Genomic DNA, 21,729 nt, shown 5'->3' with positions numbered 1-21,729 from the left:
TAACATAGTTCCTATTTTTAAGAAACGGGAAAAAAGTGATCCTGGAAACTACAGGCCTGTTAGTTTGACCTCAGTAGTATGCAAGGTATTGGAAAAGAATTTGAAAAAGAAATTAGTTAAGGACATTGAGGTTAACAGTAATTGGGATAAAATACAACATGGCTTTACAAAAGGTATATCATGCCAGACCAACCAGATTTCCCTTTTTTAAGAAGATAACAGATTTTTTAGACAAAGGGAATGCAGTGGATTTAATTTTCCTAGATTTCAGTAAGGCATTTGATACAGTTCCACATGGGGAATTATTAGTTAAATTGGAAAAGATAGGGATTAATATGAAAATTGAAAGGTGGATAAAGAACTGGTTAAAGGGGAGACTACAATGGGACATACTGAAAGGTGACTGTCGGGCTGGAGGGAGGTTACTAATGGAGTTCCTCGGGGATCGGTCTTGGGACCAATCTTATTTAACCCTCTTATTACTGACCTTGGCACAAAAAGTGGGAATGTGCTAATAAAGTTTGCGGATGACAGAGAGTTGGGAGAAATTTTCAGTACAGAGGACTGGGATATCATACAGGAAGATCTGGAGGACCTTGTAAACTGGAGTAATAGAAACAGGAGGAAATTTAATAGTAGAAAGTGCAAGGTCAAGCACTTAGGGACTAATAACAAGAATTTCTGCTATAAACTGAGGACGCATCAGTTGGAAGTGACAGAGGATGAGAAGGACCTAGGTAAATTGGTTCATCACAGGGTGAGTATGAGCCGCCAATGTGATGTGGCTGTGGTAAAAGCTAATGTAATCCTTGGATGCATCAGATGAGGTAGATCCAGTAGAGATGGGGAGATGTTAGTACCATTATACAAGGCGCTGGTGAGACCTCATCTGGAATACTGTGTGCAGTTCTGGTCCCCCATGTTTAAGAAAGATTAATTCAAACTGGAACAGGTGCAAAGTAGGGCTACTAGGATGATCTGCAGAATAGAAAACCTGCCTTATGAAAGGAGACTCAAAGAGCTTGGCTTATTTAGCCTAACCAAAAGAAATTGAGGGGAGATATGATTGCTCTCTATAAATACATAAGAGGGATAAATACCAGGGAGGGAGAGGAATTAAGTTCAGCGACAATGTGGACACGAGAACTAATGGATATAAACTGGCCATCAGGAAGTTTAGACTTGAAATTAGATGAAGGTTTCTAACTATCAGAGGAGTGAAGTTCTGGAATAGCCTTCCAAAGAGAGCAGTGGGGGCAAAAAACCTAGCTGGCTTCAAAACTGAGCTTGATAAATTTATGGAGGGGATGTTATGATGGGGCAGCCTAATTTGGGAATTGAAGGATCTTTGACTACTGGTGGTAGATATGCCAATGGCCTGTGAAGGGATGTTAGATGGGGCTGGTTCTGAGTTATTACAGAGAATTCTTTTGTGGGTGTCTGGCTGGTGAGTATTGCCCACATGCTCAGGGTTTAACTGATTGCCATATTTGGGGTCAGCAGAGAGATTTCCCTCTGGGCAGATTGGCAAAGGCTCTGGGGGTTTTTCACCTTCCTCTGCAGCATGGGGCATGGCTCATTTGCTGGTGGATTTTCTGTACCTTGAAGTCTTTAAACCATGATTTGCGGACTTTAAGAACTCAGTCATAGGTCAGGGGTCTATTACAGGAGTGGGCCTGCGTTGTGCAGGAGGTCAGACTAGATGATCATACTGGTGCCTTCTGACCTTAGAGTCTATGAGGTAAAGACTATTGCTTCACTTTCCTCCCCACCTTTCTTCTTATCCTTCCCTCTTCCCCATGCTGATAGTGTGGGGATGCAGAAAGGGTAGAGGTTGCATGCTGCAGCTGGTTCCAAGTTCTACCGCTTGTCCTGTCTATTGCCCCTGCCACTGGGCAGCAGAGGTGGTGTGGGGCTGGGTTACTGGCTCCTGTCTGGTGGTGGTAGTAGTGATGGGGAGGTAATGTACAGTTTGCTTCCCAGATGGGGTAGTCATTGTAGGCACCCATTTCAGCCCAACCCTTACCCTAGTTGCCAGATTGCCTATGTTGCTGGGCCTAGACTGATAGCCAGTTTTGAGGTCTGGAAGGGATTTTTCCTATCTAGCAAAATTAGCAAGTTGCTATGTGGTTTTTTCCATCTTCTACCTGCCATTCAGTTTGTCCAGGGTTGGAGGGGGGGAAGGGGACAATGGGTTTAAATTACAATTGTGGCAACTTTGGGGCTTGATAGTTTAGAAAGTGTGACTGAGGACACTGTAACTGAGTGCATTGCTTGGGGATTTAGTCCTGGACATAGCATTGCACAGTGGTGAGTAGCCTTCTATGTCTGGTGCAGCTTGCTGTTCCCTTCATCTTTTCTCTCCTACCTCCAGTGAATAGGAGAAGAGAAGATCAAGAAACCAGTATCCTGTCATGGTCACCTACCAGGCCAAAGGGTGTAGAGTTGACATGGCCTTCACACTCATGCTCAGGCATACAGGACATCAGGGGCCATTGGTGCCTATTGAAATCTGCACTGGAACAACCCTGCTGGGTAATCCTGCCAGGTTAGTAACCCTGCCTAGTCAGTTAGTTACCCACTTAAGTAAAAGTTATACAAAACCTTCTGTTGATAGCAGTGCTGCTATCAAGCCAGTTATCCCCCATTCTGTATTTGTGCATTTGTTTTTTCTTCCCTAAGTGTGGCACCATAATTTGTCTTTATTGAATTACACTGGTTCAAACTGTTGTGATAATTTTATGCTCACACCAATTTTTTAACATTTTTTTTACATTAACTGTCTATTAAAAATGAAATGTCTTTAAGTTAGCATTACTGTTTTTTAAAGCCCTTTCTGGTGTTGGCTCTAACAACATTCAAGACCTGCTATATGAGCCTTGTATCTACAGGTATATATGCTCACACATCACCTTCTGGATCCCAAAACAGGAGGGTTAACCACACTTTTATTGTCATAAGCTTTATAATGTTGCTCTCTCACCAGATTTTTTTTTTTAAATTTTAAAAAAGGAACATCATGTTTTTATTTCTTCCCTAACCTGCATTTAGTCTGCCTACTGCTAGCCCTATAAAAATATAAACCTTCTCTTCCAATCCTTTAAAAAAACCAACAAGCCTTGTATATATTTAAGGACTGGAACATGGTGTTTTATTACGTTTTTATTGTGTTCTTAGCACTGAACTACGTGTGTGTAGGGGTAGGTATATAAATATATTTATTATTTTGAAGGTGCTGTCTGACTCCATAGTTAAAGCTGTGTTCAATTTTTCAGATAAAATGAGGGTTACAGCCTCATGGTATATATATTAAAAAGAAAACAACATGCAACAAGCAAAATGCTGATGATAATTCTTCAGTATTGTTATTAAAAAAACTTAATTTAAATTGAATTGAATTTAAATTCTCCTGCAGTTCTTATTTTAAATCTACTTCTGTTGAAAGTATTAACCGTTACAATTGAGTGATTTGTGAGAGGGAGCTGAGAAAAGCTAGACACCAGCCCCATATTTTAAAAAATGACTTAAGTCATTCAAATTACTAAAAGACTGAATGGATTCACCTCAAACTTTCTCAAAAGTGGTGTAATTTAGGTTGTGATTAACATATATCTGTCACAGAAGCCAACTAGGGAAACACGTGCAGCCAAATGCTAATATATAACATTTTACCCAACAAAGTGTTAAATGTAATACATATATCTCTGTTCCCTGCTCCACTGGAGCTTGGGAAGCTTGACATCTACCTATGAACTCGCCTCCTAAGGTGCCCAAAAAGAATGCTCCTATTTGCAGATCTTTCTGTGGTAGCAGAACTCCTCTCTTTAGGATGAACCCAGAAATTGTGTTCCTCTCCTGCACACAGAAGGAGGTCTGCAGCTGCAGGACTTCCACCTACTTTCTGTCAACAAACTCCCTTCTTTTCTTAAAAGAAGCAATATAAGGAACCATTTGTACTATGGCCATAGTCTGTCAATATAGGAAGATGGTCTGCAGGAGACTCGGGTTAACCTTAAGAATATCTCTAACCCCCTACCTCCTGCGCCCCCTAGAAAGAAACATACACACTCTCTCTCTCTCCAATCTGGGAGTTCAGGGTTATGAATTTTTTTAAAAGATTCTTATACAACCAAAACACAAAAGTGAAAACCCTGTGTAGGTGGGTAATTCCCATATGTGTTTTAAACCCTAAAACACACACACACACAAAAACCCAAAACCAAACAAGCCAAAACCAGAAGTGTCTACAAGTGTCTCTCAAGCCCTCTGTCCTATTTTCTAAACAGCCATCTCTTGGTTCTAAACTTAACTAGGTTCAATTCTAAACTTTACTAGACTTAGTTGCATCTAATTACTGCCCATATGGCTGTGCCTCTGAGTCAATGCTGAAAATACTTGTTGGTCTTTAACTAAAAACAACCATTGTCTGTCCTGACAAAGCCTCTCCCAGGATCACCAGTAAGGTCAGAGTCCCCTCTCCCCTCCTATGGTCACTGTAAGTCCTGTACCCACCATCGCACCATTAAAGTTAAGATGACATAGGAAACTTTATACACATCGTTTTCTATGGCTCCAAGCTCCTAGGAGCTGAACCAGAAAACTTTGCGCACTCAGTTCATGAAACAGTCTATGACACCAGGCTCTCTCCTGTTGTGCACCTCCTAAGGTGTTAAAGAGGAGCACAAGAGAAGCAGCTCATCACTGTAGCATGGATGAGTGAGTCATTTTTTAGACTGGACTGATAAACATTACTTTCAGAAGGCTGGAATAAATTCATTCTGACACACTAATGAGATTTTTTACTTAAAATAAATCCTTGGGTTTGAGCCAACTACTTATCTCTAGAAAAAATATTAATATTTATAGCATTCAGGTAAGCAACAACAATTGATAGGAAATGCAATTAAACTGGATACCCACACAACAGTGTTTAACCTTTTGTCTTCAATCACCTTAGAAGTGCAAGTGACCAATGTAATTGCAGAACATGAAATTTGTGTGTATATTTTCTTTAAGGGGGGAGGAATATATATTTAATAAAATAAAGACATTTTATTCTATAAAGGTTTGGGATTTTTTTAAGTGCACAAGCATTAAATATTTTAGGAACCCTTAGGATTCCTGAGATCTCAATTTTTTTAGAAAGTGACATGGTTACTACTCAGCAGGCAACCAGCTCCCTCTTAGCTGCTATCTGCCTTTCCATTCCTGATTCTGTGTGAAAGCAGACTAAAGTGAAAAAAACAAGGTAAGTGATTTTAAGTCAATATTTTAAATCCTTATGTTGTTTCCTCCAGTTCAATACCTGTTTTCAGAGTAGATAAAAATTTATGATTATTTTTAAAAGCTTTTTTAAAAAGATCACATTTTTTATTTAAATCAGATTTCTTTGATTTTGCCATTTAAATTATCTTAAGGATTTCTTTTGAAAAAAATCAGCCTGTTTAAAATGAAATACGAATTTAATACAAAATATGTTAAGGCCTAAATTTATTATAATCTCTTAAAACATTTAAATAGAAAATAAACACACTGAATCCATGAGTCTCTATCAAAAAATTTGAATTAAAGACTGATTTTCTATATAATCATGAGCAAAAAGGTAATTATCTAGTAAATAAGCAATATATCATTCAGCATTTTCTAACATACTAAAACATAAAATTAATAAAAATCTGAAAATATTAAGCTATATAATTGCTTAAATAAATGCGTATCATTATGGTGTAGCTGCCTAGGTAGCACAATGATGTACCAAATCTAGTGTAAAGTCTCTATTTAATTGTAAATCAACATGTTTAATGGTTCAACCAATGAGAATGTATCTTTCTTCAGAAAATAATTGAAGTACAAACGGAAAAGTTGATTAAAATCAATTATTTAAATTGGAGCTTTCAACTTGGCAATTTAAATTGCCTTGATTTAAATCAATCCACCCTGTTTGTTTTTATGAAAATAGCAACTAACAAGCAATAGGTGTGAATCCAGCCACTTGCCATTTTTAGCATCTGGATTCTTTCACAATTTTTTTATGGAACTGGATGCCTGGTTGTAAAATATATGCTTTTTAAAAAATGTTAATTTATTTTATTTTACTAATCTCGCCAAGATTTCTGCAGAAATAGAAATGGAAAGCAGCCAACAACAGGGAGAAAGGAAAAAATGGATAAGGCTACTCACAATACTGCAGTTCCCCAACAATGGGGCTTCTTCACACTGAGACTTGTGGGATGTCCCCACTGGTCTTGCTGAACTTTTAGGAACCTTCTAGAAAAAACAATGCCTGGTCGGACTGCAAAAGTGCTCTCTTGAACCTCAGTGCAGTCCCCAACGATTTCAGGTAAAACCATGGGTGAAAGGAGGTAAATGATAGGAGCAGTGGTGTGGCAAGGATGCAGAAACAGAGGTAAACTTGTGGGAATCATTCTCACATGATTTCCACCACTTTGGTTCATGTCCAGATTTATATGGTTATTGGGATTGACATAAAAATTCTGAATCTGAAATTGCAGTTTTTATAGCATTTGGATCTGGACACTGCACCAATCATCTTGAATTTTCAGGATACAAAAGTTTTGGAAATCTATTTCCTTTTAGATGTATGATTACTAGTTTATGAATCATATAGAAAGCTAAAAAAGAGTAACTAAAAAGAGTAAGAATGTATATATGTGTGTCGGCAGAATTTAAATCAGAAATTAAAAATATTCTTGTGATAAAAGAAAACCCATCAAATAAAATATTGTCCATCTAATAAAATATTTTATTGTTCTACAAATTGTTTACCTTCCCTTTCTTGTTGCAGACACAGGTTCAGTTCTTGTATTGTAGTCTTATCCATAGATATACGTACTTTCATCTGATCTAATTCTTCTTCAAGATTCAATCTACAAAATAGCACAGGCAAATAAGAAGGAACAGAAAAACAGCCAAACACATCCTAAAAAATATGAATAAAAATTAAATAAAAACATATCAAAATAAATATTATTGGCAAGGTAACATATGTGTTTTAAATACAGATGTTATTGTTTTAGACTGTAGATACTTCGTATATCTGCTATTGTAAGTGAAAACTGATATAATAATACAATAGCTAGTAAATTCACAAAACTTAGATACAAACTTTGTAATTATACATACATTAGTGGTTTCAGCTCTTTTTGTATATTTCATTATTTTCACTATATTTTCATATATTTATATATGGACCACATTTTCATTTACACTTACGTCCATTTATGATACTCTGATAAAGTAAAGGGGCCTTAGCATAAATGAAATGTGGCCCGTATATGTTTATATCACATGTATATATACTGGTTATGAAGAGTACATGCAGGAAACTAAGAGGTTTTTAAAAGGGGGTTGCAGCAGATGGGTGTGGCATAAAAAATAGTTTCAGGGACTGGTAACATAGAAGTAACTGAATAAGAGAGGAATGAAGGGGCTAGAGAAAAGCAGAATTTGTCCTTGAAAAATTTTGAAGACCCTGTCCAACATGGCATTTAGGCACATATGCAATCTCATTGAAACTAATGAGATTATTCATGTGCTTAAAGTTAAACACATGCCTAAATGCTTTCATAGGGCCCTTCATGCTTAATTAGTGAAAGAAGAGAATGAACTAGATGTAAAACTGTATTTCTATATATCATAAAAAGCACTTAGAAAATGTATTAAATGATCGCACCCATACTGACAGGGGAATGGTCTGGATGAAATAATAGGCCTTTTCCATTTCTAGTGTCCATGATTATATGGTTCATACACTTACTCAGGGCCACAAGTTTTGGGACACACAAATCATATATCCATTCAGGCCAACACAGTTGGCATAGAACAGATTTCTAAATGTGTAAATTATCTGAAAATACAGAATGCTGTCATAATCATTTCTGCCTAGCCTTATCTCCTGGAAAAGACTGAATAAATACAATATTCCCCGACTATAATGTCGCAAACTTTTTATGGGCTTAATGATAGATTTTATGGCAAATGGTAGAAATAATAGAAAAAATTACTGATGGATTGTCTACATGCCTGGTATACAATACACACATTATAAAATATCAGAAAATGAGACTGACATGGAAGCAAATACAGTTAATAGTGTATCTTTTTATCATGACTGTTTACAGACAAACACCTTTCCACCATCATGTATTAGGTCTTTAGCTATACAGAATAGACCCGTAGCATGAATCATTGCCATGGGAAGAACCAGACTTAAAATGAAGCATCCCAATTATTCCAAAAATATCTGGATAACTTAGCAGTAGGAAATTATTGTTGCGATTTTAAACAATATTTCCTGACACTGATGTCTGCTTACAGGCTGTACACAAATGCTTTTTAAACATGCTTGCAAATGCAATATGTAAGCACTACTATATTCTTGTCATTCTCCTCCTCCTTCTGTTAAAAATGCTCATAAGTATAGCTCTAAAGAAATGTTCATACATTATTTTCCAAGTGTTCTCAAAGCAGGATCTTCTGTCAAACTACACCACCACTAGTTCTCTTTTCAAGGCTCCATGTCATAGCAACTATACTCTAGTGAAGTCTGGTTAGGATTCTCTTCAAAGCCCGTCCACACTGATTCTAGATTGACCAAAGTGATTCTATGACATGAGGCACTTCCTCCCCCCTCATCCAGGGATGAGTGTACTGCCTCTGCAATCCTTTCATTCCAGGGATCAAAAATAAGCTGTGGGGTAATGCAGAATACTAACCAACTGTTACCACAGAGAAAGGAAGGCAGCCTCCAACTTCAGATATTTTGAATAAGAGATCCCAGTGTTATTTTGAAAGAGAAGCTAATACATGCTGTGACTATCATAGACAAGTATAAACATGAATATATTGGATAGTCTGTTATATTTTCAATTAAAAAATCAAACTCTGGAACAGAGAAACATATTGGGTTTTGATACTATCTCAAAGGCCGTTTTGTGTGCATGGAAATCTTCTGTTTCATTGAACAAGTGGTGAGTAAAGGGCAGGGTGCTTATAGCTTCTCAAAAGATCCACAGCACAAACAGAAGTTGAGAGGCTGCCCCTTTGAAGATTCTTCAATAGTGGGCAGGTGGTCTCTGAAGAATTTTTCTACACTAGTGCTACCTGATTATAGCTTGAAATGTGGAAGAAGAGCTCTCAACATCAGCACATGCCTCCCCCATCTCCAACCCACCAGCATCAGCAGCAAAAAATTATCAACTCTGAACACACTCCAAAAGAACTGTCAGTTTTAAATAGGACACAATTTTTAGGCCCATTGTTATTGTGGCAATAAAATTGTGGGTTCCACAACTTTAGGATCTTCTCACAAATTTTGCTGTATTTCTTCAATGGTCCACAAATTCTAAGCTTTAATTAAAAAAAACAAATACACACACACACACAAAAAAAAAAAACACCTAAAAGAAAACAAAACACCAATCCAGTAAATTTCTAACTTTTCTCCTTTAATGACAACAGCAATCCTTCTCTAATGTCACACCACACTGTGACCAACTGAAGGAAAATACATCAGTTTTACATTGGTGGTCATCAGGGTTCTCTCACCTATCAGGTGATGAGAAGAACTGCAGCTCAAGTTATACCCTTGTGTGGCACCACTATATAAGCCATCCTATCATATTGCTATGGAAATTCAGAAACATGAGGACCTGATGGTGTTAATATTAAAAAGAGCAAAAGAAAAATTACTTTAAAAAATCTGAGACAATCTATTTTATACTTTATAAAGTAGTAGTAGTAAAGGAAATTTTTGTTTTTGTTTTTTGACAGTTCAGTTCAGTTCAGTTTTGTCTAGACTGGACGTAGCTGGAATGTGCAGGTCAAAGGAGGAGTCAAAGATGACTCTCCCAGGTTAAGGGCCTGGAGTAAATTCACACATTTGTAGCTACTGTTCTCTTAAAACAGTTAAAGGTTGCTGCTACATTTTAAAGTCACTGATATATTTGTGTTATGTAGTGTGCATCACCACACAGCACTGTTTTAAAAACTTAAACCTCCAGGACACAGAATATGACAGCACATAAAAATTGTATGGGCTGTCTGCTAATGAATATTAAACACTGTAAACTATTTTAACAAATTATACAGTACTGTAGAGATTGACATACTGAGTAGATGAGATCTGTGAGGGTATTCAAGTTTCAAAAATCTGCAGATAAGATCCTAACCACTGATAAACTGACTGAAATAAATAGGCAAAGGAGAACTGAATATAAATTATCATTTGAATTTTTTTTTTTAAAGTAATACAAAATTGCATAGCACAGTCTCTGAGGGTATGCATAAAATATCTTGTCTCTGTATCCATGATAGACCTTAGGCAAAGGATATTCACTACGAGTAATACCCATTAGCAAACTAGATGAAAAGAAAAGAAGTAACCATTCTGCTAATCTTTGTTAAATTTCATTAAATTCAAAGTCCATGATCATATCTCTAATGGCAATACTCAACAGGTGAACCATTTTTAAAGCTGTGATATGCTGGAGCTAATTAATAATTGCTCGGACTATAGCTACATGTGATCTTCACATGGACAATGTTCTATTACTTTTGTTTACCTGAATTAATATAAACAGGTTCTGAAATGTGGCAAAATCTTTATTTCTGCAGTGATCGCAGATCTATTGACTAGTTATTTTAATTTCCTTTTACGTTTTTACAATTTTACAATGCAAAATCATTCTTTGGAAAGGAAATATGCTGTTAATTATGTTCCACCCAAGTACTGGTAATGGATGCCTCACTCACAGATTCAGGAATATTGAAAAATGCCCTCAAATACTTAACACGAACACATCAGAACAGAACAGAATTTAGTTTCAGAAAGCAACTTCATAGGTGAAGTATCTCTCAAAGCACTTTTAAAAGCAATTAGTATTGTAATAATTGTATGCACACAAATATAGCTGCCACTTTGCAAAAAGAATGATGCTAGGCACAACGAGGCAACTGTACTAGAAACTACCATGTGGGGCAATCAGATACCAAGTGTGAAAAATCAGAACGGAGGTCAGGAGTAATAGGCGCCTATACTAGACAAAGCTCCGAATATCAGGACTGTCCTTATAAAATTGGCACATCTGGTCACCCTACCATGAGGCCCAATCCCACTCCTACCAAAGTCAATGGAAAGATTCCCACTAAAGAAAATGGGAGTTACACTGGCCTTTCCAGAGAGAGAGAGAGAGAGAAAACGACAGTTATCCAGAATGTCTGGATGGCATTATAATTTTTTAAAACATAATGTTTAGTTGATTCCGTAAAGTAAAGCTGACAGTTAGATTTACATACATCCAATAGTGATGGGCAAATCACATAAATACATTTGTCCAACAGCTTGCAAATCAAGCCTATTTGGTGAGTTAAACATTTCCACGAATCAATCAGAGAACAGAATGTGTGACTAGCTGATATTCATAACAAAACAGAGTTAGAAAGAGATTTCCAACTCTCACAGGGGCATTCTAACCAGTGTCTGGTTTCAAAGCTCTCACTCAACTTCTTTAGCAGCTATTTTACAGTTAATTCTAATAAAGACGTCCCTCAACCCAATTTAAAGTTACTTCCAACTCCTATCCAAAAGGGGGAAGGAAAGAATTGCCCTCTTCAATACCAAAAGGCAAAATCACCTCCTATAACTTCTGACTTCAAAACTTCTAGCTTCTCCCTATGCACAGTTAAATATAACAAGTTCGCAGCATTTAAAAATTTTAAAATTTGGGATACAGAGAAAGAATATCAGAACAAAACAATACAAGGAATATTGTACTGACTGGACAGAACTCAAGGGTGGGACTGTAGGAAGAGTTGAATTATTCTGTGACCTTTGTAGCATAATTCAGGTCTAAAGGGCCTCAGAGTATACAAAGCCTTAAATATGATCAATAATAATAATAATATTATTAACATTAAGGTATTATTTTACTTCCTAGTTGTGCTAAAACAAGCCAGAAATGAGACTTGACTTTTGATCCAGTGGGCCAGAAGATCTACAGATAAAAACTGACTGGGCTCAGAAAAGTATGTCTGTTATATATGTTCAGCAGAAAACAGCTTCACTTCTCATCCTTTTCAGGGCGGGAAACATTAAGCTCCTTTTAGCCATGGGGAATGCTGCTCCATGTGGCCACAATTTTTGTCACTTAAACTGGATTCCAATAGCTATGCATGAGTATCTGAGGGTGCTAATTTTGCAACTGTCTCACTTATCATCGTTTTCCTGAACCAGTGATGACAACCCAGGACCCAGTACATCCATTCCCTCTCTGCTTCCTCATGCTTTGGTGCAATAAATCCTCAATCCCTGCAATTCTCCATAACTGATTAACTAAGGTACAGGAAACTGAGAAAGCAATTCTTGTCCCAGAAAATTTCCCTATTTAACTGAATTGTTTTTTGGAAAAAAACCCATCATAATTACAATACTAAAATAGCAAAAACCCTCCAGTCACCATTGCCTAGGTAAGGTGGCACAACACTTTCAAATGACTTGAAATCTGATGATCTGAAGCACTAATACAAAATCCTTTAGGACCAGGAAACCACAGCATAGTATTTGACCAATGTGTGGGCTTAGTCAGTTTCGAGATGACAAGCATCATTGCACAAATCAGAGCAAACAGCACAATCATTTCAGAAAAGAGCCACCAGTCATAGATATACTGTGATCCACCATCTTGAATTATAGGTTTTGTTCTTAAAAACCCATCTCACATTTTGCTTTTTTTTTTCTTGCGGGAGACAGTCACTACAGGCCTCAGAGAGGCAGCAGCTTTGAGTTCTGTAGCCCTGGAAAGCTTTGAGTGAAAGTTACTTTTTTTAAATGGCACCACTGATACAGAAATAATCAAATACAACCATGCACTCCAATTTCTTAAGATACCCACCCATACATCTATACTTACAGTACTTCTTTTTAACTTCTGCACAAACACTAATCTTCTAGGCAGCTTTATAACCATACATACCTTCAAAACTAGTCAGAATGTACAGTAGAACCTCAGCATTACGAACACCTCGGGAATGGAGATTGTTCGTTACTCTGAAATATTCGTATCTCTGAACAAAACGTTATGGTTGTTCTTTCAAAAGTTTACAACTGAACATTGACTTCATACAGCTTTGAAACACTATTATGTAGAAAAAATGCTGCTTTCCCTTTATTTTTTTAGTAGTTTACGCTTAACACAGTACTGTACTGTATTTGCGCTCTCTCTCTCTCTCTGCGGCTGCCTGATTGTATACTTCTGGTTCTAAATGAGGTGTGTGGTTGACTGGTCAGTTCGTAACTCTGAAGTTCTACTGTAGTCTTATAAGTCAGCCAGGAGTCTCATAAAAGTTTTAATTTCATCCCTGAAAGACATCCCCAAAAGCTTTCTGGCTAAATCGTACCAGTTTTACTTATGCTAAAGATTATTTTACTGCACAGGTATTATTTATTACTTCTAAATTTAAAAACATAACTACAGGAACTCATCCAGGGCTCATCCCCCCAAATGAAAAAATCTCATTGTAAACACAAGGAATGCTTCTAAACATATTTGGCTCAGCCCATACTCTTCTCAACACCTTTAACAAAGAGGAGGAAAAAATGGGTTTGTAGCATGTCTGGAAGTAACAAATATGGATTCTGGTGACCTCCTTCCCAGAGAACTCCCTGCCAGCAGCTCCCCATTTTTTATATTGAAAACTCCAGTTTTAGTGCTTTTACAGTTTTCAACTATGGTAGTGTATCATGAGGGAGAGAAATGATTTCCCAGGTAATTAGATCCAAAACCACGTAGGACATTATAGGTTAAAACTGAAACACAGAATTCCACCCAGAAGCTTATTGGAAGTAGTTCCACTGAAATGAACGGAACTTCTCACCAAACATGGTACAATTGAACATGAGTAAGGATGGCAGAATCTGATCAGAATTGTCTTGTAATTCCATCTATGTGATACAAATGTTTTCTTAACTATTTTGAGAACACAGTTAAAGCCTGGGGAGGTTTTTAAATACTCCCCAGGCGCCCATTTCTTAAGTTTTGACTTCATTTCCAAAGAAACAAATCACAAATTCCAGCCCGAACCTTCTCCCCAGGCTTGGTTCCTCCTAGCGTTCCCCCTAAAGGCCTAGACTTTATATGCTCAGAGAGTCACTTCCATCTCCCTTATAGCCAAAGTGGAGTTAATGAGTCCCACCTAGTGCAAAGAGTCAGCAGGAATCTATCAGCTGTTCCCTGTAGGCTTCTAACATCTGCTAACAAGGTAGATCAACGGTAGAGCCCTGCCACTCTACTATATTCTGCAGATAAATATCCTGCATGCAACATCAACACATTTTGATTACTATCAATAACTTGATGAAAATCATCCTTCTTTGTTGCAACATAAACCATAAGGGCAGTAAGAAAGGTAAGAAAACACAACGCATACTGCTGCATGTACCCGTTCTTCATTTATTTCTTCAACTGTGCCACAGTGTTGTTTAGCAATTTTAAAACCAAACAATATTAATTCTATCTACACTAATAATTTATGCTGGACATTATGTTCACATTCAAAGGTACTGATCTTGACCCACAATGATGGTTTCAACTTTCAACTGTTTCCACTGTAATACACCATTCTGCATTTTGCTTTATAGTGGTGTAAAGTTCTTGGTGACAATCTCTTTCACTGGGTTATTTTCCAAATATCCCAGTACTTATTCCTTTCAGGGCACCATAACAGATAACAGTAAGAGAAGAGCTATAGCACCAGTTTTTCAACTGAATACTCCTGATTTGTTCTAACTTAGAGCTATACATCAGCACAAAATCATCTACAACACATAGTTGTTTACTTATCAGATTATTTGATAGATATCACCTGCATATAACCAAAGCTTGAGAATAACATGCTTATTTAAAGAACAAAATTTTGTATACTCATCATTTTTAATTGTCTGTGGTGCCAAAGATCCCATGGGGAGCCCCCACACCACTCCAAACAAAAGATACACACTCACTGGGGTCTTGTTATATAAACAAAAAGATAATTTCAAAATAACTGCATAAACCCTAGACTAAGCCTTCCCCTAGGTTTGGCAGCTTCAAGGGCTCTGTCCCTCAGGACTTGACTGTTCCATACTCTTAACTCTTACTGCCAGAGGGCTACGATCACACCTCCAGCAGGGTACGGTCTAATGAGCAACACCTGCCCCGATGAGACAGCAAACATTTATCTGCAGCTCTCTGCAGAGTTCCAGCATTTATCTAGCATCAGGGTGGGACAACAAAGAATTTCCTGCCACTCTCTTAAACACCAATAAAAAAGAGTGCTGAGAACAGGAATCTCTGGTGTGTGAGGATAAAACCATCCAAGCAAAGGATGTTATTTTCCACCATTGCCCTGGGATCAGTGTACAGGGTTGTTGGTTTTTTGTTTGTTTGTTTTATTTATTTGTTTGTTTTAAGGAAATAAAACTGACTGAATCATCCCGTTCCATAGTTGGATGAGTACAACTGTTCTAGCTGGTCTAACCTTTTTTTTCCAACATCCAATCAGAAAGTTGCATCCAGTCTATACAGCAAACTAATTCAATGGACATATATCCAGAAGTTTGTGTACAGGCATTCTTTGAAATACTCTAAAATTGTTGACCTTCAGGGCACAATGCAAAGCCTATCCATTTTTCCAGGCATTTGACAAGGGGGAGAAAGTGGGGTTCTGCAGTATGATGCATTTGCACTGTTGGTTTGACTTCTTTGGGGTTATGCTTCCTGTAGTTGTATATATTTTAATTTTGTTTTTTTATTATTGTGATCTTTATAATTGACAACAGGGTGCCTCAGACTGTTAGGAAGAGACATTCTTATTAGAAATTAAAAGAAATAGATTAAAAGAAATAATGTCAACCAGGAACCTTTTGGGAATGAAGCTCACCTGATTTGTCTGTATTAAGTATAGTATGCCAGACATGCATCGACTAGACAGTAACTTCAGAAAGGAGTATCCTGCCAAGAGAATGCCAGTTCTTTCCCCAAGGATTGCACCCTTAAGGCTGCAGCAGATGACTCCTTGGAGGACTCTTCACAAACACTACATCTCTTGGTACAAACAGATCCAGTGGTAGTGCTTGGAGAAAGTGTTGACAGAACTCAGATGGCTGCTCAGCAGAATTCAATCAGGGAGGCGTCTCCTTTCTGAACCCAAGAAGTGGCCATGCCTCTAAGGAAATGAGCCTTACATTTGATTGGGCAAGGAAGGATTGCCAAGCTGTAAGGTGAGCCAAATGCAGGAACAGGTCACTGTGGGAAAGGATGGGTGAAGAGGCATTTTAATCTCTTTGGGAGGACTTCAGAAGAGAATGAAGAGGGAGAGGGACTTTTTAAGCTGCTGCATCCAGAACAAGCAGGCTTTCAGTGCCCTATGGATGTCAAAGGCATGCCAGAGAATTACCATCCACACCTATAGTTTAGGTCAGACGGTAAGGCAGGGGAGCATCCTAATTAAGATGCAAAGAAGTGACTTTTTATAAAGAAGATGGGACAAAGTAAAAAGCACTACTTTATTCTCATGAAAGAAGAGGTAGGAAGATTGCAGATCCATGTTGCAAGCTCCTCCACTAATTAAGGAGAGGCACCTGCTTCTACCTGCCAATGAGTCTTTTAATAAAGCAAAATTCTGCTCTGTTGCACTAGGGAACAAGTATGCTTGTATTACATTTTTCTTTTTAAAAAAAGTTGTTTAGGTCAATATGATCTGAGATAGGCCTGAACCGAATCTGACTTTTCAGGAATCAAATAGGACTTTGACAAAAAAGATACCTTTGTTCCTACAATGTTATGATTCAGGAATATTTGCCTGCAAATAGTATATCTGTATATCTGTGTGTCAACTGACAGCCTTGGGAGGTCAGAGCAAACCTTGGAGCAGGTGTTTGATTTAGACTGTGAGAAAGAGCTAAAGACATTACATATGACTGGGAATAGTGTTACCAAAAGAAACAGTAAAGCAAAAAGTACCTGCATTACTGACATTTTGGGCATCTTCAAACTGATGATTTACTGGAATTCCTTTACAGGAGGAAGATTGTAAACTTACAGAGCTTACACAAAAAATTGCAGTCTTATTTGGCCAAGGAAAGCTAGTATTTGACTATACAGTTTCTCTTATCCGTCGGTCTTCATTTCTGAGATTCATGTATTATCATTCTTATTTCCAGAGCCAGTCACTTATTGAATGGTTAAAAATAGCAGGAAGTGATATCTACTGGTGCTAAGTAAAGGCTGTCTGATGTATCTCCAGGAGACAGTGATGACAAAAATTACCTTCTCGCTCCTTCCGTTCCCACTGTCTAGTCACGAAATGAACAAAACAAATGGTCCTATGGTTTTCAATAGTGAGTTGCATGCTAAATTTTAGATTAATAGTTGCTGGAAAACCAAAGAAGTGCCAACAACTAAGGATTCAAAAATAGCATAAATATATAGTATAAATTGCAGCTTATAAAAGTATGACAGAAGATGGAATTTGATACCTAGGATTCCATCTGGTCACCAATCTTCTTTCTTTCTTCACCCGCCTCTGCCCCACCTGGTCATGAAGTATAGGCAGCCAGGCCACATTTGAGAGAGTGGCATTGTGAAAAAATGTGGTGAAGGTTTAAGTTTCTGCAAGAAAATCACAGCCTTGCAATTTTCTTACAGCCTTAATTATATGTTTATTGTTTTAATTTGTAGCATTTTCCCTTTATTAGTACATTTGAATTATATACCAAAGAGTGTGTTGGGTGAGTGAGAGAGAGAAAAGATTATCCAATCTGTAACAATATTCCCTTTAGATGGAGGACAGAGAGCAAGCTTCAAGGCAGGAGAACAAGTGCTACAGAGGCATTTACTTGCCTGCTGTGCTGTCTTCCTGAGTCTGCAGACAGAAGCCTCCAGTACCTCTGCCCCCTAGTTGCCTTTTTTTTTTTTTTTTTTGGCCTAAGCAAAAATTAACAGTGAAAATTAACAGACTTCAGATCAGGGTTGGCAATTTTCTGGGAAAAACTAGTTTAGGACAGGCTGCTGATAAATACCAGCTTAAACCATGGGGAAAATAATTGCTTCAGTGTCCATTAAGTTCAGTAATCACAGAATGAATCTTTTCAAACTTTGGATACATCCATTTAAAACTCAGAAATAGGCTCGGTCTATCCACTCCATCAAAGTCGATCTTCTGCTATGGAAGCTGCATGGCCAAATGGATTGGTAGTCTGCAACTCTGCATGCTTCTGACTGCTTAATACTTCAAGTCTACAGCTCTGCATTACTGACATTTTCATATAATGGAATGTATTTAACTTTTATTTCTATAATACTGAAAACTGAAACAAGTCATGACACAACTTTTTTGAGAAAATACTTGACCAAAATGTAAACAGACATTCCAATGTTCAGTATTATAATTACATGCATTAGTATTACACACACTGAAGTTTTACTTTTTATTTGTTTGTACAACCCTAAATTAATCTAGAAATCTACTGTCTTATGTAACTACAGTTTGAATCTGTACCTAAAACTAAGTGTAAAAGCAGTGTGCATTAATTATCCAGTTTTTTAAATAGCAAATGCCTTAAACTGTAACTAACTAGTTTTCCCAAAGGCAGTAAAACCATTATTTTACCTGGTAAAAACTATCTCTGGAAACTAACATCCCATCCCTGTTCTGGAGAGGCCATTCACTTATGACAGTCTCTTTCACTTAAGAGAGCCTCATCCCTATGTCGCTCGGTTTAGAGAAAACAGATTGCTTTGCACTTGCTGAATTATTGCCAGATAGTTTTCCAGATATATGTTAATAAACTTGTGGCCTAGTTAAACCGCTTTCCTGGTATCTTGTCCTGCCCCCAACCGTGCCAGAATTCAGGTTTCCCTTGCTGACTTAATTCTGTCTCTTTGTGCGTATGGATTATAATACAGTCTTTAATTACATGACCACATACTATTTTTTCCCACAAAACCCCTGCCTCTTCAGATGTGAAGCCTCACAAAAACCCTATTGGGCTCTTTATGGGGACTTAACAGAACAACATGGAGTCTCATTTAAAAAATCAACAGACTGGCTATGCCCATAAGAGAGTCTAGCTAAAAACAGGAGAAACACTAGGGTAATGTACTTCCAAAGACAGATTGAGCCCATATTCTCCGGTAACCAGGACTCCATAAGTAACTGCAAGATTTGGTGGAAACTTGTGACAAGAGTGACAGAGAAAGGCTTAATAATGCAGGGCCGAGAATCCCATCAGCACTGCCAGATCACCCTCAGCAGAGAACAGTAACGTATCCACACCAGTTAACCGATACAGTTTATTGCTGAAATATAACTGACAATGTATTTCAAAAGTACAAAATAACATATACCATTGGTAAAAATGGGCTATCGGAGTAAAATATTCAAAAATGCCTAAGTCACTTTCAATGGGATTTAAAATCCTAAGTGAATTTGCTACCTTTAAAAATTTCATTCTTGATCAGAGCAATTGTCACTTTTTTGACCAATTGGTATCTTTCCAGATAATTTTTTTTTTAATTTTGTTGTCATTGAGCACTAATCATGCTCAGCCACAAGTTACCTACCTGCTATATTTGGACTCAAGCAAAAGACAAAAAAGCAGAAAAAAACTTTATGGAAGCAAAACTAGTTTTATTGCTACTGCTTTTTAGCCAGACTCTGCAGCCAATATTCACACTGAATGACACAAGTAGTGCCAGTGCAGGCAATGATTATTTATACAGAATATGAATATTGTGAAGTTTTTCCTCAGTTTTATGAAACTTAAATAAAAGCTAATTTTTATACTGGCACTATGGTTCATTCTCCCCAGTGAAGTTTGAAAGACCATTTGAATACTCTGCTATTTTTCTATTTGCCTTGGGGAATGGGGGGAAGAGTGATGAAGTCCCATATATTCTCTGCTTAACTTCACTGAGGTCACGTAGATCCTGAATATGGAAACTGGAATTGCTTTTGATGTCAGCAGCAACATGGTATTTCAAAAATATCACACACATCATGTGGGATAGTGACCATAGCATAACAACAAATAAGGGGCATTATTCATCCTATTTGTAACTCCATTTACTTGATTTGGCCCATTAACTTTTATAGTACTACTGAAATGTCATGAAATTAACATTCAAAAACAACAAAAATAATGAAAATATATTTTAATGATTTAAGATGACAGACATCCTTTAAAGTCCGGTTATTCCAACTGCCATATTTTGTTTCTTCTCCAGTCCCTTCAGTTCTGGAAAGAGTTTAGCACCCGATATCTCTAGGATTCCTAGCTTTTCAAGGACAATGTCTATTTATTTCTAGCCTTGGTAGTTTACAAGATACCAGACTTAAAACCTCTCATTGTTCAATTAGAGTAGTGGTGCTTTTATGATACTGATCCAGGTCTCAATATAGTAAGTCCCAGTTCTTGGACCAATGCAATTTTTCATCCCGGAGGATGGAAAGGAAGCAGTTTTATAAAATCATGAATTGTAAAATGTGGCTCTCCATCCACACCTGATACACAGTCTGATGTCTGAAATAAAGTACCGTATTTTGGAAGAGAGTAAATAATGGTTTTGTTAATGACATAAAAAAAAAGAAATAAAACTGTCACTGAAAATATTTTCTGTGTACAATGAGAAGTCTTCTTTTATGTTAGGATACAGGCCAATTACAAAAACAGTGCAAGAATCCCCATCACTGTGAAAGAAAAGGGTTAAGAAGGAGATATTCACTATTAGAGAAATAGATGCCTAGAGAAACTGAACACACAGTGCGGTCCCATGATTATTGATTTTACTAACTATAAAATATATTAATAGATTGTAATTAATATTGGAGTAGATATTCAAAGGCACAGATACCTTGTATGACTGTAACTCTTATGAAGTTCAATGCGCATTACAGGCTGTATCTTTCAAAATCTACTCCATTATTAATAAGTATGTAGATAGCACAGTAAACATACACCATTCTTTACAAAACAGAGAATAAAACATGCATCCTGTACAAGTAATTCAGGTAAAACAATAAGTACATGGGATAACAGGCCAAATACTGGATTAACAAGCATGCAGAAGCATGTATGTCTTGTTTTATAGGATTAGGACATCAAATATTGCAGCTGTAAAGTTGTTTCATGATACTTTTCTTGGTAACAAACTATGTTAGCAAAATAGATTTCAGGAAGAAAAATGAAAAATTTCATAATTCACTTCAGTTTTAGAGATGGCTTTAGAAGAGACCAACGTATAGATTCAATAGTGATCAACATTCTCTGTCAGAGGACTCAACTATTCTGCACCTTATAAATCCAGAAAAAAAAAAAAAACTTGCATTTAAACACTTTTACTAAGACTTTCAAAAACAGGTGACAGAAGTTCAGCTCCTAAATCCTTATTTGTTCACATGAATAAATGCCCTATTTTCAAAAGAGATGAGAATTCAGCAACTCCCATTAACACCAATGGAATCATCAAATATTGACTCTAATGAGGAGGAAACTTTACAAAGTAAGGGCCTGATCCAAAGCTTACTCAAGTCTATGGAAGTCTTTCCACTGACTTCAATAAGCTTTGCATCAGGCCCTAAGTAAAGAAGCTACCTTCCATGACACTTCCTGACTTCAGTGGCCTGTGTGACTTCCTATCATATCTTAACATCACTGTTGCTTTACTTTTAGGG

General features: G+C 37.1%; 1 protein-coding gene across 1 annotated transcript in view; it reads right to left on the bottom strand.

The window, feature by feature from the left end:
* CNTLN (centlein) overlaps positions 1-21,729 on the bottom strand; it is a 282,434-nt gene that overhangs the window by 91,204 nt on the left and 169,501 nt on the right. Inside the window, exon 13 of the mRNA XM_067553128.1 lies at positions 6,787-6,887. Coding sequence (XP_067409229.1) covers positions 6,787-6,887 — 101 coding nt within the window. The remainder of the gene's footprint in view (positions 1-6,786; positions 6,888-21,729) is intronic.

This window comes from Emydura macquarii, unplaced genomic scaffold, assembly GCF_026122565.2.
Source record: "Emydura macquarii macquarii isolate MOO-44397 ecotype Brisbane River unplaced genomic scaffold, CSIRO-AGI_Emac_v2 contig_1451, whole genome shotgun sequence".
Taxonomy (NCBI): Eukaryota; Metazoa; Chordata; order Testudines; family Chelidae; genus Emydura; species Emydura macquarii.
This window is presented reverse-complemented; position numbering and strand designations above follow the sequence as displayed.